The 21,702-nt window shown below is 40.7% G+C and overlaps 1 protein-coding gene across 1 annotated transcript; it reads left to right on the top strand.

Moving 5' to 3' along the window:
- The first annotated feature begins 653 nt into the window (after positions 1–653).
- On the top strand, positions 654–20,864 carry EXOG (exo/endonuclease G). Its single transcript, XM_036406942.1, has 6 exons — positions 654–810; positions 1,939–2,088; positions 3,674–3,813; positions 5,534–5,610; positions 8,649–8,763; positions 19,447–20,864. The coding sequence occupies exons 1-6, from the start codon at positions 663–665 to the stop codon at positions 19,906–19,908; spliced, it is 1,092 nt and encodes a 363-aa protein (XP_036262835.1). The 5' UTR covers positions 654–662; the 3' UTR covers positions 19,909–20,864.
- The last annotated feature ends 838 nt before the right edge of the window (positions 20,865–21,702 follow it).

The following is a 21,702-nucleotide window of genomic DNA, read 5'->3' as shown; positions in this document are numbered from 1 at the left end:
ACCCAGTCCAACCCTCCTGCCAAGGCAGCATCATCTGGAGCAGGTGACACAGGAATGTGTCCAGGTGGGTTTGGAATGTCTCCAGAGATAGAAAACTGTGACCTCCCTTTTCCAGTGCTCTGCCACCCTCAATGTAAAGAAGTTCTTCCTCACGTTGAGGTGAAACTTTTATTTTGTGACATTGCTCCTCATCCAGTCGCTGGGCACCACTGAAAAGAGTCCAGCACTGTCCTCTTGGCACCACCTTAGAGAAACTTAAATGTATTGAGATCTTCTCTCAGTCTTCTCTAGACTGAACACACCCAGCTCCCGCAGTCTCTCCTCATAAGGGAGGGGATCTTTTCTTCTCCACCTAAAGACTTTAAAGCTCCTTTCTGACCCAAACCATTCTATGATCCTATGATTCAGTGATCCTCTGCGCTTGGAGCCCGGGCTGGTCGCCCCAGCCAAGCTAGATGGGTGCAGTTTAGCCACTACAGTCCCTATAGTCCCCATGAGGGAACTCACTTTATTTTTCCACAGCTATCGCGGAAGCCCCGGCCGCCTCGTCCCCTCACCGAGGCGACGCCGCCATGGCGCCTTCAGGGCTGTGCCGTGAGGGGGCGCTGCGGGGCCGCGCCCGCCCCTTCCCTTCCCTTCCTCCCTCCCTTCCCGCCGCCGCCATGGCGGCCTTGCCCCGCCACCGCCGCTTCCTCGGCGGCTTCGTCTGCGGGGCCGCGGCCGGGGCTGCCGCGTCCTGCTGGGCTACATGGCGGCTGCTCCGCAGCCAGAGCCAGCCGGAGCCGGGCCCCGGGCGGGCCCCAGCGCAGGGTAAGAGCCGCGGGCAGTGGGGACGCCGCGGCCCGGCGAGACGGGAGCGGCCGGTTCAGCGCGGTCCCGGGTCCCGCAGCCCCGCTCCCCACAGCCGCTTCTATCCCTAAACTTTCTCCTTCCCCTCAGAAGCGCCTTTTCCTTCCTTCCCCCATTCCCGGAATGCCCAAATAGTGCCAGGAGATCGTGGGGTTCCCCTAGTGCCTCCGGCGGGCTGAGTGGGGAGGAGGTTATCTGGGGATGCTGGGCTGCAGCTGGTAATTAACAGCGCTTCGCTTTACACCTTCTCACGGCAGTGTTGGTGGCAGGAGAGGAATGTGTATTTAGTTTTAAACACACATTTCGGATCAGAGCATCACTAAATTTCAGCTGTTGCTGCCCTGAGCTGAGGTTCGTTTATCAAGTCTGGGGTCTGGTGGGGTTCAGGTGTGGGGAGGGATGTTTGGGGCACCTGAGGGAGTGAATGGTTTTCTCTGCAGCTTCAAGGCTTTAAAAGCACCGGATTGTTGGAAAGCAGAGGAAGAATGGCTCTAAAAACATGAGTTGCTGTTGGACAGATGGCTGGAGAATAACCAAGACAGTAAGATGGGTGTAAATATTCTTCAATGAGAAAAATTATTGCTTGAAAAAATAATGAAAATTCAGTGAAGCTTTCATTCATTCAGCAGAGTATAAGCGTTCCCAGAGAGGGCAGGACTGCCCAACTTGTAAATCTCAGTTTGTGAGGAATTTGATTTTCAGCTCCAAAGGGTGAAATGTATGTGTTGATCTCCTGTGTCTGTAACTCCTTGTTGCCTGATTTATCCCTACACATCTGAGACCTTTTCTTCTGTAGAAAGAAAATATCTCATAGCTTTTCTTCTGCCTTCTGTAGGCATTAGTGTAGATAGATGACTTAGTCCTAGAGCTGAGATTCTCATGTTAAAACATGATGAGAACTACAACTATTTTGGCAGATGAGAGTTTCACCGGATAGTTCTCTTAATATATTTTAGGTCTTAATTGTGGCTGTAACCTCAAGTAATTCCCTATACAGTACGTTCACACCCACTGAGATGTGTTTTTTTTACTGTCCTATTTAAGATCCCATTTCATCTTTGGATGGTTTTCTGTTTATTTTTTCCTTAGAACCTATAGAAGAGGCTCTGCTGGAAAGATATGGATTTCCTGAGGCTGGAACAGAGACCAGATGTTACACAAATCATGCACTGTCTTATGACCAGGCAAAACGGGTGCCTAGATGGGTGATTGAACACATTTCAAAACAAAAGATGCTGGGTATGTAGGTGTTTATTCGTTGCAGTAATAAGCAGACAGGACTCAGTTTCTTCATGCAGAAAAGCCAATCTTTAATGTTACAGCCCATTTTTATACAGTTTTTAAGACCTGGTGTATAACTCTAATTGGTTCATAATTTTCTTGCCACTCAGTTCATTGGTTAGTAAATAGCATTTTACATGTCCATCAAATTTCTCTATTCCTGTATAGTTTACATATTTTGTTCACTGATTGCCATGGGATAGACTTTATGTTTTTGCAGGTGGGAAGGGTTCTGTTTCCAGAATAGATTGTTGTGCTAACTGACTTTCATTCTTGCCATTTTTTCACATGGGAAGTTACAAGCTAACTGCTAGCTTAGCTAGAGTAGCAGGGCCTAAACCATATTTTATAAGGGCTTTCTTTAATAATATCTCTAACTGTATACAACATTTATCTGCTTACATTTGTGATGCTCTGAACGACCTTTGCTGCTCACAGAAGGTGGATCCTGGAGCAGTCAGGGAGAAAAGTCTGAGTCCTATAGTGATCTCAGGGAAGGAAGCTCAACTTGAGTTTTTGTAACAGGAATGGAGAGAAGATGAAACAATGAAAATTAACCTTTCCTTACTTGATTTGGATCTGCAAAGTTGCTCGAGTGCATTAGAATGGCTTCTGCTTCCTTAGCAGTGGAGTTAGTTCTAAGGTCCAGTTTATGTCAGTGGTAGGCAGAGTTTTTAATGTACAGATCTTAGAGATTTGCTCAGAATGGCAGGAGAATGTCCATTTGTGAGATGAAAACTGAGCAAAGGGCATCAATTGTTCAGAGCTAGATTGGGCATTAGCTCCTCACTGCAGCCATTATTTACTCTGATGCAATTCTCATACTCTCTCCCTGTTCTTTATGCAAGACAGAGGCTCAGTGATTTTTTGCTATCAGTGGTGAATGAAATATGAGTGGTATACAGTCATTGTAAATTAAGTTTATAGCATTAGTTCAGTTTTTATAAGGCAGATTATTACTAATGGAGGTAACCATGTAATTGTAAAATGCTTTATGAAAGCAATAGCCCTCTGAATGTATCTAAATCACTGTCTTCAAATTACCTTTGAAAATTAAAAGCAAGATCTTGAAAACATTATGACCAACCCTTAAGTAGCATCATTGATCCCACTTCTGTCTGAGAAGAAAACAGTAATTTCAGGCTTACTATCAAGTGGGCCTTAACAGCTGAATTGTTAAAATGTTTTCCAAATAATCAGATACAACTAACTTCAAGTTGAAATTGAGCATCTTGAGGCATTCAGTTCTGACTTATGTCTGTAGCTACTCAATATTTGAGGCAGACCTGTTTTGTTTTGGGCAGACTGAAAAGTCATGATGTAAAAACCCCATCTATTTTATCGGTAAGTAAGAACTTAAACATTTAAAACACATGGCAGAAAGAAATTAGCGTTGCCTGTAAATGAGATGTACAGAGTTCAGATTAATGTACTGAATCCTCAAACATGGATCATCTGGCAAGATATGACAGAATTAGATCTTTTTGTCTTGTGATTTTGATGGTTTCATGATAATCTGACCATTTAGTGTGCTGTTCTGCAGGTGATGCAGATCGAAGGCACTGCAAATTCAGGCCAGACCCTAACATCCCTCTGATGTTCAGTGCTGTCAATGAAGACTACCTTGGCAGTGGATGGTCACGAGGACACATGGCACCAGCAGGAGATAACAAATTTTCAACAGTAGGACTTTTTCTCCCATCTTTTTAATTTGTGTTTATCAGTTGGAAAGGGTCAAAAGACCCTTAGAAGTAATGTGCAATGTTCCTTATGCAGTTTGTTTTGAGGTGGAGCATGATGTCATAATTGATGCACAGAGCTGGATTTGGAGTTACAAGGTCTGTTCCTGACTGAGCAGTGTAGGGTGCTCTCACAGCCTCCTTCAGGCAACTAAATCAGGTGCATGCTCTGATGACATAGCTCTCTTCATTAAATCACACCTACATCAGCTTGTTTGGCAGAGGTGATGTCTTGAACAGTGTGGTGTTCAAGTTTTCTCAGCCTCTTGCATGTCACATTGTCCACCTGTAAAATGAAGATGATAACCTTCACCAAGAAAACCCTGCAAGGTTTCAAAGCTCAGTTAAAGGGAGACAGGGACAATGATGTCATTGTGGCCAACAGCTGCTGAGATATTTAAGGCTAGATTGAGCAAAGCAAAGATGCTGTTAAGTACTGTTCTGTATTGGCAAGGGGATTGCCTGGATGATTTAAAAGGCTTTTTCCTTCCTTGCAGTGTGTATGAGGTAAATTAGACCCTTTTGCCATAGTTCTTTCAGTCTATAAAATGTCTTCACCTGCCATTTATTCAGGCTGTAAGAGAAGCATGCCTTAATGCCTTGGCTGACTCACAAAGCAGCTTTGAATTTATTGGATCCTCTTGTGAAATGTGCCTAATGCAGCAATTTGTTAATTAAGAAGCAGTTTGAATTAGTATTTCTCCAGACAGATAGTGTTCAGTGGGGTGGAGTCACAGCACAGTGGCATGTGGTAAATGAAAGAATCAGTAGTTTTATTTCTTTTGGAAATGTCTTTGTTGTTATTTATTTGTGATTCTGGGTATTTTTGCTGGTAAGCTACCTGTGCACAGATATCCTGGACCTGGTTTGAAATGCAGTGAGATGATACAGTCATTCAGATATAGGATTATAAAAATTGAATTTCTAATTAGTGGAGGTAGTTTGCTCATTATCCTAAAGAGTTCTGTCAGTCCCATCACTTTGCAGTAGTAGTATGTGAAAAATATTGAAAAATACAGGACCTGTGAAAATTCTGGATTAAGATCTTGGAATTTTTTCTCTCTGTATGTCTTGTGATTTATCACCAGGTCCTTCACCTCTGGAAGTATGTGGGCTTCTGTTCAGAAATGTTTATGACACTTCTGCAAGATGAAATTAAGCAGATATATGGATGTTTGACCATTATGGTCTCGTAAATCATTTTATTGCCTGTACATTATATATGTGTAAAATATTGATGAGTATATCTAATAAAACTTTTTCTTGTAAAAGAAAGAAAAAGTTAGCCATTAAACAGTCAAATAAATGAAAAGCATGCTTGGAAGTGTCCTTCCCTTTCAAAATGAAAAATGACTAGTTGCTTTCAAAGACATTACCAAACTGACACTGGGTGATAGTAATTCCTGTGCCTCTCAAGTTGGACATTCTCATGCTGTTTCTGCCAGGATAAAAAAGTAGATAGCTTTGCCAAGATTTCACCTCAGTTGTGCACCTCTTAATCCTAAATAGTTTTGTAGGTGTTCTGACTTCGGTTTTTCTGATTTTCTGTGTTAATAGGTGTTAAAACTAAACTAGAAATGGGATTCTGATCCACAAACTGCTAAAATGTGTCTTCAGCTCATGATTGTTTCAGTGAAATTACAGTATTTTCTTTCTCTATGCAGAGAGCTATGGCTGAAACGTTTTATCTGTCTAACATTGTGCCTCAGAATTATGAAAATAATGCTGGGTTTTGGAACAGGTGAGAAATTACTTGTAAGTAAACTAAGTGAAAAATACCAGGCAGCAGCATAAATCAGAAATGCTTTATTTTTAAAGGTTCTTCACATCCAGGTATTTTAGAGCAGTTTGTCTGTAGAGGTCATAGGAGCTTTCTCTGAAATAAAAGCCAGCTCAGTCCTCTCAGTGAAAGAACAGTGTAACAGCTACTTTAGTTCTTCATTCAGTCAAACTGATGAGGACATTTATTTAGAATAGACAAAATTATTTCTTCTAGCTGATTAAAAGTACCAGGTTTAACTGTCCTTAGGAAAGTTCCAGCAGAAGCAAGGAGAGGGTTTAGATCTTCCTCAAAGAAGCACTTGCAGTGTGAGAGTCTTCCCATGTCTGTGTGTGGATGTTGGTTCCCTTTGAATTGCAGAACTGAGTGCTCCCCACTGAGCCATCACTCTTCAGGTCTGAGGTCCCAAGGAGCAGTCAGGCAGGAGCTCTGTCACTTGTGAGTGCTGACTGGATTGTCTTTGAGGTGGAGTAGTTGATAAATTTAAACTTGCTTCATGTAAGATTTTTATTCTTCCCTTCCTTTGAGCAGAGAAGATAGTAAAAGTAGCATTCATCCAGTGCTTCTTGTATAGGACTTAGAGAATGTGAAGGCTCAGAAACAGGAGGGGAAAATGATAAATTTCTCAAGGTTCACTCAAGGGAAGGTCAGCAAAATTATATACAGTGTTGTAATAAAAGTCCATCAAAACTGCATCATCATTCATCTGCACACTGCTTTCCTGTTTTACAAGAATATGTATAAAATCAGATGAGCCATTCAGTAAGGTTATACTGTTTTATAGACAAATAAAATGCCATAACATTTTAAGAGGGTTTTTTTTCTTTTTTTAATAACTCAAGTATTTGAGCATAAATTTTCCTTATACCAAAGCTAGGCATTTGTATCAGTTCAAAGTAGGGAAACCCTCTTTGTTTCCCTTAAGCAGGATCTCTGCCTAATCAGGAAATCGTGGGGAGTGTTTGGAAATTTCCTCTGGCACTATCAACCCTGCAATTTAAGCAATTATTGCCACTTTTCCCCATCCCCAGCACCCTGTTCCCATAGTTTAAATTCATGAAAAAGGCAACAATGCCACTTTTTTTTGTCAGTCATTTCTTTAATAATAAATATTTTTAAGGATACCGTATTTCACATGTGTTACATTGTTTCCTAGCTTCAATATTCTCTTCCTTTCTCTTGTTTTAGTTGCTTGCTTCTTGACCTGTCTTCTGAGGTGCAGGCAGCTTAGTCAGTAGAAGTGTCTGTTGTTTTCTAAAGTGGTGTTTGCCCTCCTGCCTTGTGTTTTTGCTGCTTTCCCAGTTCCAGCTTTGGTAGTAGCCTGACTGTGGTGATTCAGTTTCATTTGCCAGCCAGTTAAAAACTGATTCTTGTTTTGTTTTGCTTGGTTATGTTTCTGCCATATTGGAAAATTGGATCAACTCATGAAATGAGTTCTAGAACCAACATGGGAGATGGATTAGGAGTGGTCAGCTGGGACAGACAAGGGGAGCAGTAGGAAAGGGGAGAGCAGGACTATAATCATCCAGGACTATAATCATCCATTTGGACTGGCTCCATGGTGTGCTCCATCTCCACCTTAGTATTCCTCATTCTCTTCCACCTGATATTTAACTGTTTTCTGTCTTGTTTTGAGTGTGATTTCATGGTCACTGTAATCTGACCTCTGTCCCTCCTGCCACCAAAAGCAGTTTGCTCCCTAGCTGCATTTATTCCCATTCCTTCCAGGTGGTGTTTGTATTTCCCTGCCATGAGACAGCCTGAGGAGCTGGGCTGCTTGGAAGCAAAGCTGGTGACAGTAGGAAAAGAATTCACTTCTAGTCAATGCTTCAGTGTAGCACATGAAGAAAAGACTCATTCTTGCTCATTCTCATTTGTGGGGCTCATTCTTGCTGATTTAACTCACTAACCCAGAACAAAAAAAAAAAAAAACCAAAAAAAAAAAAAAAAAAAAACCAAAAAAAAACCAAAGAAAAACCTACTGGTTTTGTTCAGAGTTGACAGATAAGGAATGCTCAACTGGCCCAAGGGAGAGGTGTGAGGAACAGGAATTAGAGAAGGAGGTGAAACCTCCCCCTGTCAGAGGCAGCCAGATTAACTGGGATAATCTGTTTTACACTCTCTGTCCATTTGTGTGAAATGCAACTCACCTTTGTAGAGGACCAATGCTTGCTCACTGTATGTGATTTCTTTAACAGTTGGGCTGTTAAAACAAAAAAGAGCTATATTCATAGAATTATAGAATTATTTGGATTGGAAGGAACCTTAAATACCACCTAGTTCCAACCCCACTGCCATGGACAGAGACACCTTCCCCTAGATCAGATTGCTCAAAGCCCCATCCAGCCTGGCCTTGTTAATCTTTTGTTTTCTGTAAAGTAGATGTGATCCAGGAACCTTCTTATTTGAGAAATATTATATGCTGTAAACTGAATCAGTTTAAAAGGCAAAAATATGGTTGTGTTTCTGGAGTTACTACTTTATTTTGGAAGAGTTTTATATCTATAAAGAAAACCGGTAGAGTTAGTGGAAATGGCAAACAGAAACTTCAGAAAGAACTGTGTTGCAGGACTTTGATTCCATGGGGATAAACACACAAATCCATTAATATCATAAAACCTTTCAAAGTAAAAATGCTTCAGCTTGCTGCTTAGAACAATTCTATTTTTCCAATCCCTAGTGACCACCAACAGTATATTTCTAGTGTCAAGTGTGGGAGTAAGTAGAGAACTCAGCTATTCAGCCATGTGCTAAGGCTGCAGAAACCATTTTCAGATGTGTGCAGTAACACATGTCTATCTGTGAATAAATGAACATTATTTACAGAGGACAAATGGGAAGCAGGACTTGGACCTACATTTTACCTACTTTTGCTTGTGAATCACTCAAATGAATCTGGAAAAATGCTCCCTGTCAATAGTTCACCCTTCCCTTCATAGTGTGTCTCAAAGACTAAATCTTCCCAGCTGACTTTTCCCTGTCTGACAAATGTGTTCCAGAATGGAAATGTACTGTCGGGAATTGACTGAGAGATTTGAAGATGTTTGGGTTGTTTCTGGACCTCTTACCTTGCCTCAAACAGATGGTGATGGAAAGAAGAGTGTTACTTATCAGGTATGTGTATATCTTGCTGGGATAATAGTGCAGTAGGAATTATTTATTTAAAATAGATATCATAAAACAAAAGTTGGGCATCTTAGTACAGGCAAAATGTATAAAATGTGCAACACTTGTTAGGACAAGATTAGCAGAAATGTTACATTTTGCCTGCACTTGAAAAAGCAGAATTTTAAAATAATTTGTTTATTTACAGAGATCTATTTAATGTCCACAGTCAGCAGTAGAACTCTTTATCCAGTCAGAGTCAGTGGGGTTTGCATCTATTTAATAAATTTCTTCATGTGTTTTAGAAAGAGTAGAATGCAAAGGTAGGATGGGTCTCTCAAAACTCTACAGGATATTGGAGTGTCAGTGCTCTGTTAATTTCACAAGCAGTTGTTTGCTGCTACACCATAGGCATCACTTGGATGAGGCCTTGCAGCTGAGATTCTGAACATGCCAGAGTCACTTGGAAGACTTCACTCAAGTGCAGTGTCAATGGTACTGATACTCCCCTTCTTTTAGCCCCTTATTTTTATTACCTGCTTAAAATACTCTGAAGATTCATCATGTACAATCTGTAGAAACCATCACTGACGGACAGATGGGACAGGCTATGAAGTTGAGAGGTGAATTTATTGTTGCTTACCCAGATTTACTCTTAGTAGGATTGTGTTTAGACATTGGTAAGGTTTAAGCATGGTAAGTTACTCAAGGGAGTGTTACTTCTGTGCCCACTGCAATGAGATATTATTGCCATGTGCAGTTGCAGATGAAAGCTGGCATAATGCAAATAATAAATGCTGCATTTTGCACCTCTTGAAAGAAACACTTTTCCTTGAAAATAAGTAGTTGGATCAACTGCAGCTTCAGCTTGTGAGCAATTCAGCTTCCAACCAGTTCTCTGAGGAGCAATGGATGAACTTGCTGAAACAACCCCCTATTTCACAGGGATGTGAGAGACACAAAAGGGAGAGATGTTATGTGCAGCTCCCAACACTGGCTTGTTTAGCAGTAAGAGTTAGGCACTATTTCTCCTCTATAAATACACAGCTCATTTCCTTTTGATTGAACTTGGAACTTGGTCATTGTAGAATATGACTTTTCCCATTTGCTTTTTCCCTTTTTACTTGAGAAACTGTCCCTTATGTCCCCAGCCACACTTGTCAAACCTTAACTGTCACAAAAACACAGTTTTGGATTTGGGTTTGTTATTTTTGGGGGCAGTTATGCATATGAAAGTGCAATAGTAATAAGTTACCTTCTTCATGTTTAGTGGCAGTTCCAGCTCTCACCACATCTTTGTGAGGGAGATGCAGACTGTGCTCAGTTTTCAAGTGGATAAATAAGCCATGGTTAAGGGGTATGACCCATGCCAGATGATAAATTAGTGGCAAAGCCAGCTTTAGATGGCCAATCATCCTGTGCCACCCACAGGTGCTCACTTCACCATTGCCCTTTCTACTTTCCAGGCCTTCCTCTGCCTTTCTTTCGTCTGCCAGCCCTGATGACTGTCAGATCCTGCCACAAAATGCTTGATAACCCAGTGCAATACAAAACCATCCAGACTGGGTTTGCTGGGCTGGTTTTGTACTGCTGTAGAAAGATTGAGGCAGCACACAGAGTAGTCCAGTGCTTCCTGGTGACAGCATGAGACATGTCCAGAAGCACACAGCTGGGAGCAGGAGGGAGATGTTCTCTCTCACCAATCTTCAGCTGAGCATTTGGCTTCCTGTCACTCAGAATGGTACAAAGTTCTCCAGGCTTACACACAGCTTGCTGGGATTTGCTTCCTTGTAGCTGTCAGGATACTGCATTTATTTTTCATCCTTAAAAAATATCTTCATCTTACATAGCAAGGAATTAAAAATCCTGAGCTGACTTGAACATTTTGTAAGTGGAAATCATTTCCAGGAAGACGTTAAATCATCTATCAACTGCATCTATCAATGGCTTCACTTTAATCTTGCTCATCTTTCTCTCATTCTTCTCTAGAGAAAGTGTTTACTTAGAAGAGGAAGATTGCATTTTCTGAAAAATGATTGTCATTCTCAGTCTTGGTTTTGAAATGTAAATTTTAGTATTCCACAGGTAAAAATCAGAGCAGACACTGCATCTTACTGACTTTATTCAAAATAACTTGATACCTGGATACAGTGATGAAATAATAGTGGCACAAAATGCCCACACTGTTGTGCTTGTGATCTCGTTCAGTTCTTGTCTTTTGTCTTCATCATCCTTGGGTTTGATGATAACACAGATATTCTAGGAATGTTTTACCAGTTTTGGTCTTACTATGAACTGAAGTTCAGAGTGGGATTCAAAATGGTGAAGTGATGGTGTTCCTGTCAGTGTGTCACCACTTTTTCATATCCATAAATCCTTTTACCCAGCTTCCTACAGTGAGATTCATTATGTAAATTGTTTTTTATTTGAGTACAGATAATGCTGTCTCCAGGTGGGAAAAGTAAAATAATGATTTTGTGGGGTTTTTTGTTTGTTTGTTTAAAATATTAAATTGTTTGCTTTGAGTCCTCTAAATAAATACAGGCAGAGAGTGTTGGGGTTCTTTTATTTTGAAATTTGTTCATGGCTTAAATTTTTGTGCTTTGCATTGCAGTTGTACTTTGAGGAGAGAGACTTCAGAATAGAGGGGTGTGTTGGGTTTGTTTGTTTGTTTGTTTTTTCTTTTATCAACACAAACACTTAGAGGAGGAAACACAAGGTGTCAAAGCACTGAAGAGAAGTTCTTTTCAAACAGACACCTTGGATATAATTGCAGTCATTGCCATTGATTTTGGTAGTCTGGGATTCTGCCCCTAAAGGAAGAACACTAATGCTTGTGAAGGGAAGGTATCTCTTTGCTGTCTTTCAGAGTGAACTCAAAAGAGTTCACACAAATGACTTCAGACTGAAAGGGGTTGTAGTCCTCATTGTTTGGGCATGAGAAGCTGATGTGAGAAGATGTCCTTGCCTTTGTCCCTGCTGTTCAAGGAGAAGTGCTGCAGTACACACCAGAGTGCTGAAACTCACAACCTGTAATCTGCCAATGCCACTCTTAAGGCTCAGCTCCTCTCTAATGTTTTTGCTCTCTCAGACAGAGCTGTGAAAAGGAAAAAAGAAAACACTGAAGTGCTACAGTGAATGTGTCTGCATTGATTTGTTTCAGATCCTCTCTTCAGTCTTAGTTTCCTTGTTTTTGGCTAAAGGAGTGGTGAAATATGTATCTGTGGTTTTACATGCCGGTGTTTTTCTCATCAGGCATCCAAAAAGGTTATTTTTAGATCACTATAGAGGAGAAACAGAGCATTGGTCATGGCTTTGTTCCCAGTTCCTGCTTGGACTCTGGTACCATTTGCTCTTTAATTCCTGAGAGGGAATTAACCTTGAACTCCTTAGATGCCAGCATTGTTCTGTCTATTGGCTTAACTTGTGATATCCTCAGATATGTTCTGTCATTTCATCTGTCTCCAGTGGAGATTTTTATTGCAAAGGGGAGATTGATGATCGTGCTTGGTATGTGAAAAACATATTTTGAGAATATATGTAGAATAGAATGCCAACAGGAAAAATCTGTTCTGTGTCATTGGTGAGGCAGAGGCAGGTTTTTCATCTTTGTCCAAATCAAATCAAAATGGCATTGTCTTGTTTTATACATTACTGCTACCCAGTGGCTGTCACTTTAGTGATTTTCCTCTGTCAGCAGATTTGGAGTTTCACATACAAATTTTGCAATAATTAACCACATCATGCTCAGTGCTCCACCCTCCCCATTCCCAAGGCCATCCTAGTGAATGCTAATTTAATAAGAATTAGCTGTGGCTGGCAAATGAAAATATAGTTTAGATAATGTTTTGTTTGTTGTTTGAAAAAGACATTTTAATGTACTTTTTACTGGTACACTGGAATCGTGTTTGTTGTTTAATTTTCTAAATTTGATCACCAGGCTGGGCCAGAGAGGCACAATAACCATTCCAGAAGGTACAGTTGTCATCTCTGTCTGTGACAAATAACTGGGAAACAAATTGCACTCTCAAATAGGAGATGGTACCTTATGGTTTTACCCAGATAATTTGCAGAACTAGAAGAGGTTGTCTCCTACTAAGATACTATAGGGGAAGGAATGCTTGTTAAAGGAAGAGATAAACCTGGGAACTATTCCTTGTTTGTTGGCTGCTCCAGATGGTCCCAGGGCTGCAGAGGTTCCTGCTGGATGTGGGTCCATGATAGATGTCCCATAAACTTTATGCAAAGGGTTCAGTCTTAGATCAGCTGGTGTAAACCACCAGAGCTCTGTCAGCCCTAAATTTAGATGTGAAGTACAAATAAATGGAATGGACACTGGGTTAAGGTGGGAGGAGAAGAGACACTGAAGGTGCAGGAGAGATTAATTGGGATTGCTTTTATTTAGCACTGTACCCATCCTGAAGGTTATGCTTTTATAGGAAAAGGGGTGTTAAGGACTTTGGTGGATTCTTTTTTAAGTTAATCTAAGTGAATTCTGTGGCAGCAGTAGTCTGTCATCATGTAAATACAGTTTATTACATACATGATATATATACATACCCTCTTCATTATAGAAAAATAAAAAGGGTTTGGGGCATCTGTCTTTTAATGTCATAACTCTGTATTCAGGAACAGGGTTTTTTTTGCCATCTCTTTTCTTTTTTCCTTCCCTTTTTAGGATTGCCAAATGATTTGGCAATAACAATCAGACCAGCCATAACAAATTAAATTTTCCTGAAGTACTTACATTTGCATTTTGGAGTGCTTGGCTGTGCAGATCATTACTGTGATTTTTATCTGTAGTGTTTTCTGGTCTGTGTGTTGCTAGGTCTGCCTTCACACCCCTCAGTTCTTCTCAGTGCCATCTGACAGAGCTGTCTCAAATATTGGGGGAAAACACTCTTGGCAGAATCAGTGCTGCCTAACAAACCCAGAAGGAACTTGAGTGAAGGCAGTTAATGCTGTCACAATGATCGAGTAAATAAAGTTACACTGATAGAAAATGGAATCTTTTGTACTGCCAGAAAGTCTGTTTCTGTACAGAATTCAGTATCAAATTAGAACAAAGCTCTGGGTTGTCAAACATGGGGTCACATCAGCAGGAGTGATGTTATATCTACAGTGAAAGACTGATGGACCTGGTCAGTACCATGCTTGGGGACAGGAATGATTCCTTGAATTCTGTCCACCAAGAAATGTGATGGAATTAATGTGATGTTAATTTTGCTACTGCCAGGTGGAGGGGGAAGGACTCTGTCACAGGAGCTGGGTGTGCTTCTTTTCAGACAGTTCTGTGTGCAGTTCTGGCTCACTTCTAAACTCAGGTTAGGATTTCACAGAGAGGGGGGTAACAGCTACTGGAGTGTCAAGGGAATTTCTGGAGCTGACATTTTAAAGTATTTGATGGTGGTGCCATCTGATGCAAGGACTCTGCAGGTGGTTAAGACATGATTGAGAGGGATTCCTGTTTGCCAGGTTCTGAGGGAGTCACTGGTAATTGACAATCCAGAGCTGGCTCTCGCTGATGAAGGGCTCCTTAGGCCCTTCTGCTGATTCTGTGCACAGTGGATTTTCAGTTTTTAGTCACTAGGTGGCAAAATACCACTTTTGGATTCATGAGCCCTTTCTTTTTAAAATGATCTGTACCCTTGCAGAGGAAGATAATTTTTTTGCAGTCTGTGAGGTTGTAACAAGTCCAGTGTAAAATGAAAAAATGAAAATTTGATAACATTGGTTTGTTTTTAGAATTTCCAGTAATAGTAACACTCTGTTTTCTTCTCATTTAATCTCAACTGTTCTGCCATTATACTTCTTATATTCCTTTTCCCTTGTTCATGGAGTTTTCTATCTCATAAACTCCAAAGTGACATTTTTAGGGACTGCCTTGTAATTTATCTGATTACCACCATGAAGGTGGCATTAGTTAATGGCAGATGTTTAAACTTACTGTAGATGCCATTAGCAAATGTCTTCATTAATTATTTTGATATTTAAGACTCCACAGGTACTATCAAATTTGCTTCCTCTGTTTTTAAAGTCTGTAGTCAAGAACAGGATTTGGCCAAAACTGAGAGGAGAGCCAAGCTTAAGACAAATCCTCATCCAGTGACTTGGCTGAATTTATCAAAGCTCTGAATTCTCTCAGGTTTAAGAAATGTTCTGTCCTTATCTGTCCCTGTAAGCTCTTTAGGTTTCTTTTTCAACTGCTTACCAAACACGTTTGTTGTTTTAGTGATAAGTAAACATCTCTGAATGTCAGGAATTGCACACATTTTAATGGCCTGCCCTCATGACAGCTGTCCACGTTTAATTGGGCTTTGAGAACAATAACAAATTCACACACACTTGTGGAATGTCAGTAACAATGTCAGTAATGAAAAAAAATAATAAACACTGCTCTGAAAATGACATTATGATAATGTTACATTATTAAAGGATATGAGTTCAGTTAAAGAAACAAAACAAAAATGAAAGGAGTAAGTAGCTGCAAAAATTTAGGGCAGTGCACATTTTTACATTGAACTGATACAGACAGCAAAGCATCTGAAATGTTACATTGGTTTCCCAAATGATGATGGGAAAGAAATATATTTAATGCTATAAAAAGAAGGCTTTTAGCTTGAGTGCCTTTTTTTTCATGTTTCATGAGCCTGTTGAAAATTTGGAAGATTAAGCAAAATTTTATAGCAATAGCAAAATGGGGATTTTCAAAGGATTGCACAAAAATTTGCCTTGTTGGCTGTTACCAGCATGGTGTGAAAGCATGTGGGACAGCAGTGATTTCAACAGGCAATTGCTGTATTTTCTTGCTTGTATTGGAGCACAAAATTCCTTTTAGAATCACAGATACTCTTAAAAAATTGCTGTTCTTCTCCAGCTGGGACAGAGAGCTGGTTTAGGTCTTGATTTCTGAAAGATCATCTGCTGCCTGTGGATAGACAGGCACAAATCAAAGTCAACATCTGTGCATGGATAATCTTGAACCATTTTCCATCCTGTTACAATAGGAGCATATGCTCTCTGCCTCTGCCAGGCAAAGCACTGAGATAAATGGGATGGTGCAGATCTGGGTAGGGATTGAGGCTGCTGAAGTTGAGGAGGAAAATCCTCTAGGTGGCAATAGGAAATGGAACTGTGGAGTTTGTTTTTCCTACCTCTTTCTTCTATTCCAAATTTCACTTTTGCAGCGTCACACTTCTTTCTCTGGGAGTTGAGCTGGTGAGGGGGCAACTCTATGGAAACATTTCTCTGCAGCTTCTCTATTTACTCCAATAAAACAGCAAAGTGTGGGATATTACAGGGAGTGATGATGGAGATATTTTGCCATGCTCCAGAACTGCATTTCGTTTTTTAACAGAAATCACTGGGTCACACTGCAGAAATTACTGGTCATGCATCCTGTGCATGGTGCACATAAGTGTTAAACTGCAGAAAAAGACATTTATTCTTAGTCATGCATATTTACTCTGTCAGAGAAACCAGGCACTGCTCATTGATGGTGTTCTCCAGCAGAATTAGCTGGGGATAGAACATTTATGCCCTGTTTTGAGTAAGGAAGGGACGCCTGTGCACTCTGACAGTTAGGGCAGCTGGAGATGGTTTTATCTGCTGTAACACTGTGAACACTCAGTCAAGTTATTGCAGTAGTAGTTTGATGCTGTTCAGAGAAGTTGGTATGAAGCCTGTGCACTGCTAAATTTTATTTAAATTCTCAAAAGAGAGTTTGCACGGAACTGAAATGATACATAAATTACATACCTGACCATTACAGGTATGGAGTTGAATTTAGATCTACATTTCTCAATAGGCCAGCCCTTCCTTCATTTTGAACTTGTCCTCTCTCTTTCTTCTCCTCTCTCTTCCTAGGTGCCCATACTGTGCATAAATGTGCATTATTTTGCATAGAATATATATATTTGCATAATATTACATAAGCACCGGGTCTGTTTTCCCTTAACACCCACTTGAGGCATTCAGCATTTCCATCTCACACCTAACTGTTTTGTGTGCAGCTCTATTCATTCCCCAGGCTCTTTATCCACCCACTCAGCCCTCAGCCTCAATCTCCAGTTCCCTGAGCTCGCTCCACATGCCTTCACCTGTTTGTTTTACATATTCCATGTACCCCCACTAATTGGAGATCCTTGTGCAGCTCCATCTGTGTGCTCGCCCTTCCTCTGGTCTTTTATGCAGCAGAGTGAGGATGCTGAGATGTGGATGTGTGTGGGAGGTGTGGAGATGGAGGGAGCTGAGCTAAGGAGGACCGGCTACATATCCATGGATTTGTAGTGGGAAAAGTGTGCAGAGAGGCCTGGAAAAGGCAGGAATGCTGCAGGTCAGGAGATTTTTGGCCCAGGGAGATGCTGAGGACTGGGGTTTAGCCTCACTGCTGCCCTGTCTCAGCAGGCTATTGCCTCTTCCTCCTCTTCCTCACTTTCCTCCCTGTCCTAGGAATGTGCAGGAGGGGGGATTGCAGTGCAGGCTCTGCAAGCTCCCTGCTCCAGGGGCAAAAGGAACCTGGCCTGCAGCCTTTGGCAGTGTCATCACTGGATGCCCTTGGGTGAATATGGAAATATGAGCTCCTTACTCTCCCCTTCAGGGATTTTCTTGGCTCCCTCCCTCTCACCCCCAGTATTTTGCAGGTACTCCCCAGCTCGAGTGCCACTGGTCTCTAGTAGATTAAAGCTCCCAGCACCATTTATTTTGTAATTCAGTGTTAACTCACCAGGTACAGCAGTGTGTTGCTGCACTGGTTTTAGTACATTTGAGCATTACCTGTGCATCAAGTCAGTTTTGATTATTTATGGTGTTTGTCCTGGGGAGGTGTAGCTCTGGTTTCACATACACAGAATGCTAAATGCAAAGTGCTTTGACACTCAGGAGCTCTCATTTCCCTATCAACACATCTGTCATCATTGAAAGGGAGAGGAGATTTGGCATAAGGCATTTATTCCTTAACCAGTTTTGGTGACTGTTTGATGTCTAGGCAGAGTATTAGCTGGGAGAAGGTTGTTGGCATAACCATGACAATTTTTGTAAGAAAACAAAAACCAAATAATCCAATCACCCCTCAAAAAACCAAAACCCAACCCAACCAAACAAAAAGAACCCACAACAAGAACAAACCCACTCAAGACCCCACCCCCTGAAAAAACCCAAACAATCAAAAGGTTTAATCTACAGCAAAACTATTAAAAATAGCCTAATTTAGGGCAAGGGAGGGAGGTATTTTAGAACACACAAAGGAATTTAAGAGCGTGTGTTTTCCAGAAACAGGAGTAATGTTTCTACTATGTTACTGCACAAAACATGAATAATATTTATCAGAGTTTTCCCTTTCTCTGGTTTTGGTCTAACCATTAAGACTTCAGGACCAGTCATTTAAAAAACTGGCAACAGAGGTAGAGGACACAAATCACTGAAAGAATTTGTAACTCAAATTTAATTAATAACGGAATAGACCAACATGAATCTTGGTTCAATAGCCACAGGCAAATTAATTTAAAGATGTATTTCCATTTGCAGAAGGGCTGAATAATCAGAAAAAAAGTGTGCATAGGAAGTGTTTATTATGATATTGAGTTCTACTCAATATATGAGTGGACAAGGCATGTCTGAACTGTTGACACTTTCAATTAATGTGATAAATACCTGCTTTCCCTGAAATGGTATTTTAACTGTATCTAACAAAAACTGTCAAAAAAAAATCAAAACAATCAGTGTTTGCTTTTGCAGGTATTGCAAATCCTAGAAACAGCACCAAATTGCTGGATTTTATATACAGAATAAAATGCCTTTGTAGTTTTTGTGAGGGATCTGCATCTTCTTCTTCCATTGCAATTAAAATAAAAGCATGGATTTGAGAAGGGTACTTACAGAAGAATTATGCAAAACTCAGCTTTTCCATGTGTGAGCCTGTTACACTCTCTTAAGATGACAGATTCAGTTCAGCAATAGCAAAGAAACAAAAAACCTTAATTGAGTGCATGCATGAGCATAACTTTTTGAGTCCTGGAGAGATTACATTTGCCATCAGTAGTTGTATTCCCTTGGAGTTATCCCTGGCACAGGGTGGGGTGAGGCTGTGAGACTTTATGCACTTTAAAGTGTGAGACTTGAACAGTCCTGATCCTCCACTCTTGGGGCTGCCCTTAAATCCCTGGATCCTGGTCTGAGTGACACAGGAGGAAAACCAACATGTACAAGCACTGAAATTGGATTATAGGGAATTTATGGAAGAAATAGGTGCATTTTCTTTGGATAGACTTCTCTTCCAAGAGGATACTGAGTCACTGAATGTACTTTCTATCTGGATCCCCTCAAAAAATGCTTACTTAGGTAAAGCAGCTTTTAAATGCTACCTGGATGTGGGTAATAGAGAAAAAATAAGTGACCGATGATAACTTAGAGTTGATTTGAAATGTATATTAAAACCTCCATGGTTTGGAACTGTCAAGGCAGGAACTTTTATTGTATGTTATATTATAAGTTATTGTTGTTACACAAAGGAGAGGAGCTCCAGAGAGAGGGAACATGAAGATGTGGTGCTTAGGGACATGGTTAGTGGTGATCTTGGCAGTGCTGGATTCATGATTGCACTTGATAATTTTAAAGATCTTTTCCAAGATTTTTTATCTGTGATTTTTTTTTATCTGTGATTTTTTATCTGTAACAGTCCTTTCCTTTTGGCAGGTGATTGGAAAGGATGATGTGGCTGTACCATCCCACCTGTACAAGGTGATCCTGGCCAGGAGGAGCAGAACATCCTCAGAGCCCCTGGTGCTGGGGGCTTTTGTGGTGCCAAACGATCCCATAGGCTTCAGCCACCAGCTCACTGACTTCCAAGTCAGCATTGAAGACCTGGAAAAAATGGCAGGTTTAGTTTTCTTCCCCCAGGTGGACAAGACCAAAGATGTTAAAAATATCTGTGAGGTGGATACCTGCAAACTGATGGGCTTCAAGGAATTCACTCTGTACATCACTGCCCGCAAAGTGCAGAGCGCCCGGACGCTGCGCCGGCTGGAGAAAGCCATGGCAGAGCTACAGGAGGCAGGAATTGAGCCTGATGAGTATCTCCTGAAGCTTTACAAGAAGAAGGAGGAAGAACTGCTGCAGGAAAAACCAGTAGCAGCTAGAGAGGGGAGAGCTGGCTGAGGATTCAGGAACTTGTTTGGGTTTTTGGAAAGGGGAACTGAAGGCAGACGTGAAGACGAGGGCTCCTTGAATCATCCTTTTTTGAGTTGTGAGAACAGTAAAGAAATATTTGGAAGCTAATGGGCTTGGAATAATGCTCATTCTTGTGTAACACGATGCAAACATATGGTTTGCTGCACTGCTTAGACATGGGAAGTGTAAATGACCCTTTTCTGGCCTGAGTAGATCACTGGACCTCCAGGAAAGGCTTTGTGCTATTTTCCACCTGGCATGTCAGATTTAGGATTTGTGTGGAATCTCTTCTAGGAATATCACAGAAATAGACAGTAGACACCTTGGGAGTACAACTGGAACGTGTTTAAATGGAATTCCACCCACAAATCTCTCTCACTGTGGTGCTGTAGAAGCAATTGTACTTTCTGGAATATTTTGAAAATTAATAAAAAAATATTTCATTTAGCACTCTCTTATTAGAGACATGTGAGACATAATCTGGTCTTCCCTTAGTTATATTAACCAAAACCTCTCCTGATCTTGTGTGCTTTGGATACTTCAGCATGTCAGGAGCTCACAATTGGTATCATTTGCAGCAAACTTAGTTCATCATGTATAATTCTGCAATTTTTTGGTAAGAGACCCCCAATAGAACTAAAGTTTAATCAAGTGCCTACCAGTGTAGTTTGGGTTTTCACAAATTAATGTAAGCTTAATATTTAATTTTCACCACTAAGTTTGGATAAACATGTTTTCTTGCATATTGTTTGATCTCAGAGGTGAGCATTACTTTCTTTTTGGTTGTGGTCACTGGCTTATTTCTCAACATCTGCCTTTGGACTATAAACTGCAACGAAACTTGTATGTTGACTGAAAATGTATTTCCAGTTCTTTTTCAGTGGCAACTGATGTTTATTGGATTTGCATCTACTTGGAAGATTAAATGACACTTTTTTTCATTAGTTTTGTACTTTATTTGTGCAACTTACTGTGACTGATATCTTACATCTGTAAAGAAAGAGTAAAATCTGGAAATATTTAGAATTTTTTTTGATGGTGAGAATTGATAGACATTTGGAGTTTGTGCCATAAAAACACCTTCAGTAGTTTTCACATGAAAGAAGGGTCATGTAGTGCCTGGCTGAATGGGGCTGTTTTCATAAAGGATGAGTCAGGAGCATTATTTGGATGCTGTGAATCATCAGCTGGAGGTTCTAAGAACTCTGTGGTTTCCTTCTTCTCTGCTCAGTTGCAGTATCTCAAAGCAGATCACATCATAAAGCAAGCCATGGTTGCCATGACACTTTTGTGTTTGCCAAGAACATGTACTCAAAATCCAGACATTTAAATCCAGAGAAATGTCACTAGCTAAGGACATCATAAAAGCCTGCTGCTCACATGAATTGGAGAGAAGTTGTGTGAAATCCTGACAAAATGTTTGCTCATTTTGATTTTAGCCCAGAATTGTGGTTGTAAATCCCATCAGATGTAACAAAAGCAGTAAATTGCAAAACAAAAAGCCACGTTTCCCTTTGCAGAATGTGGGAGATGTTGGAAGGGGGAGTTGCTTGGAATAACAAAATGCCAAATTCTTCATGTGCCTCTTGGTGGTCCAGTGAGTGCTTCACTGGAGTCCAGGCAGCCTTTGAGCACTGCCATGGTGTCACCCTTTGAAACAGGTTCCTGTTCACTGCCCTTTGCATTCTCTTTTTCCACATTATTTGAATTATTTATGTTTTTTAATTCAGCTTTCCACCTTCCTCCTCACCCTTCAGCTGAGAGGTTACAGATCTCCCCTGG

This window comes from Molothrus ater, chromosome 1 (genome assembly GCF_012460135.2).
Source record: "Molothrus ater isolate BHLD 08-10-18 breed brown headed cowbird chromosome 1, BPBGC_Mater_1.1, whole genome shotgun sequence".
NCBI classification, from domain to species: Eukaryota; Metazoa; Chordata; class Aves; order Passeriformes; family Icteridae; genus Molothrus; species Molothrus ater.
Note: the sequence above shows the minus strand (reverse complement) of the source record. Positions and strands in the feature narration are given on the sequence as shown.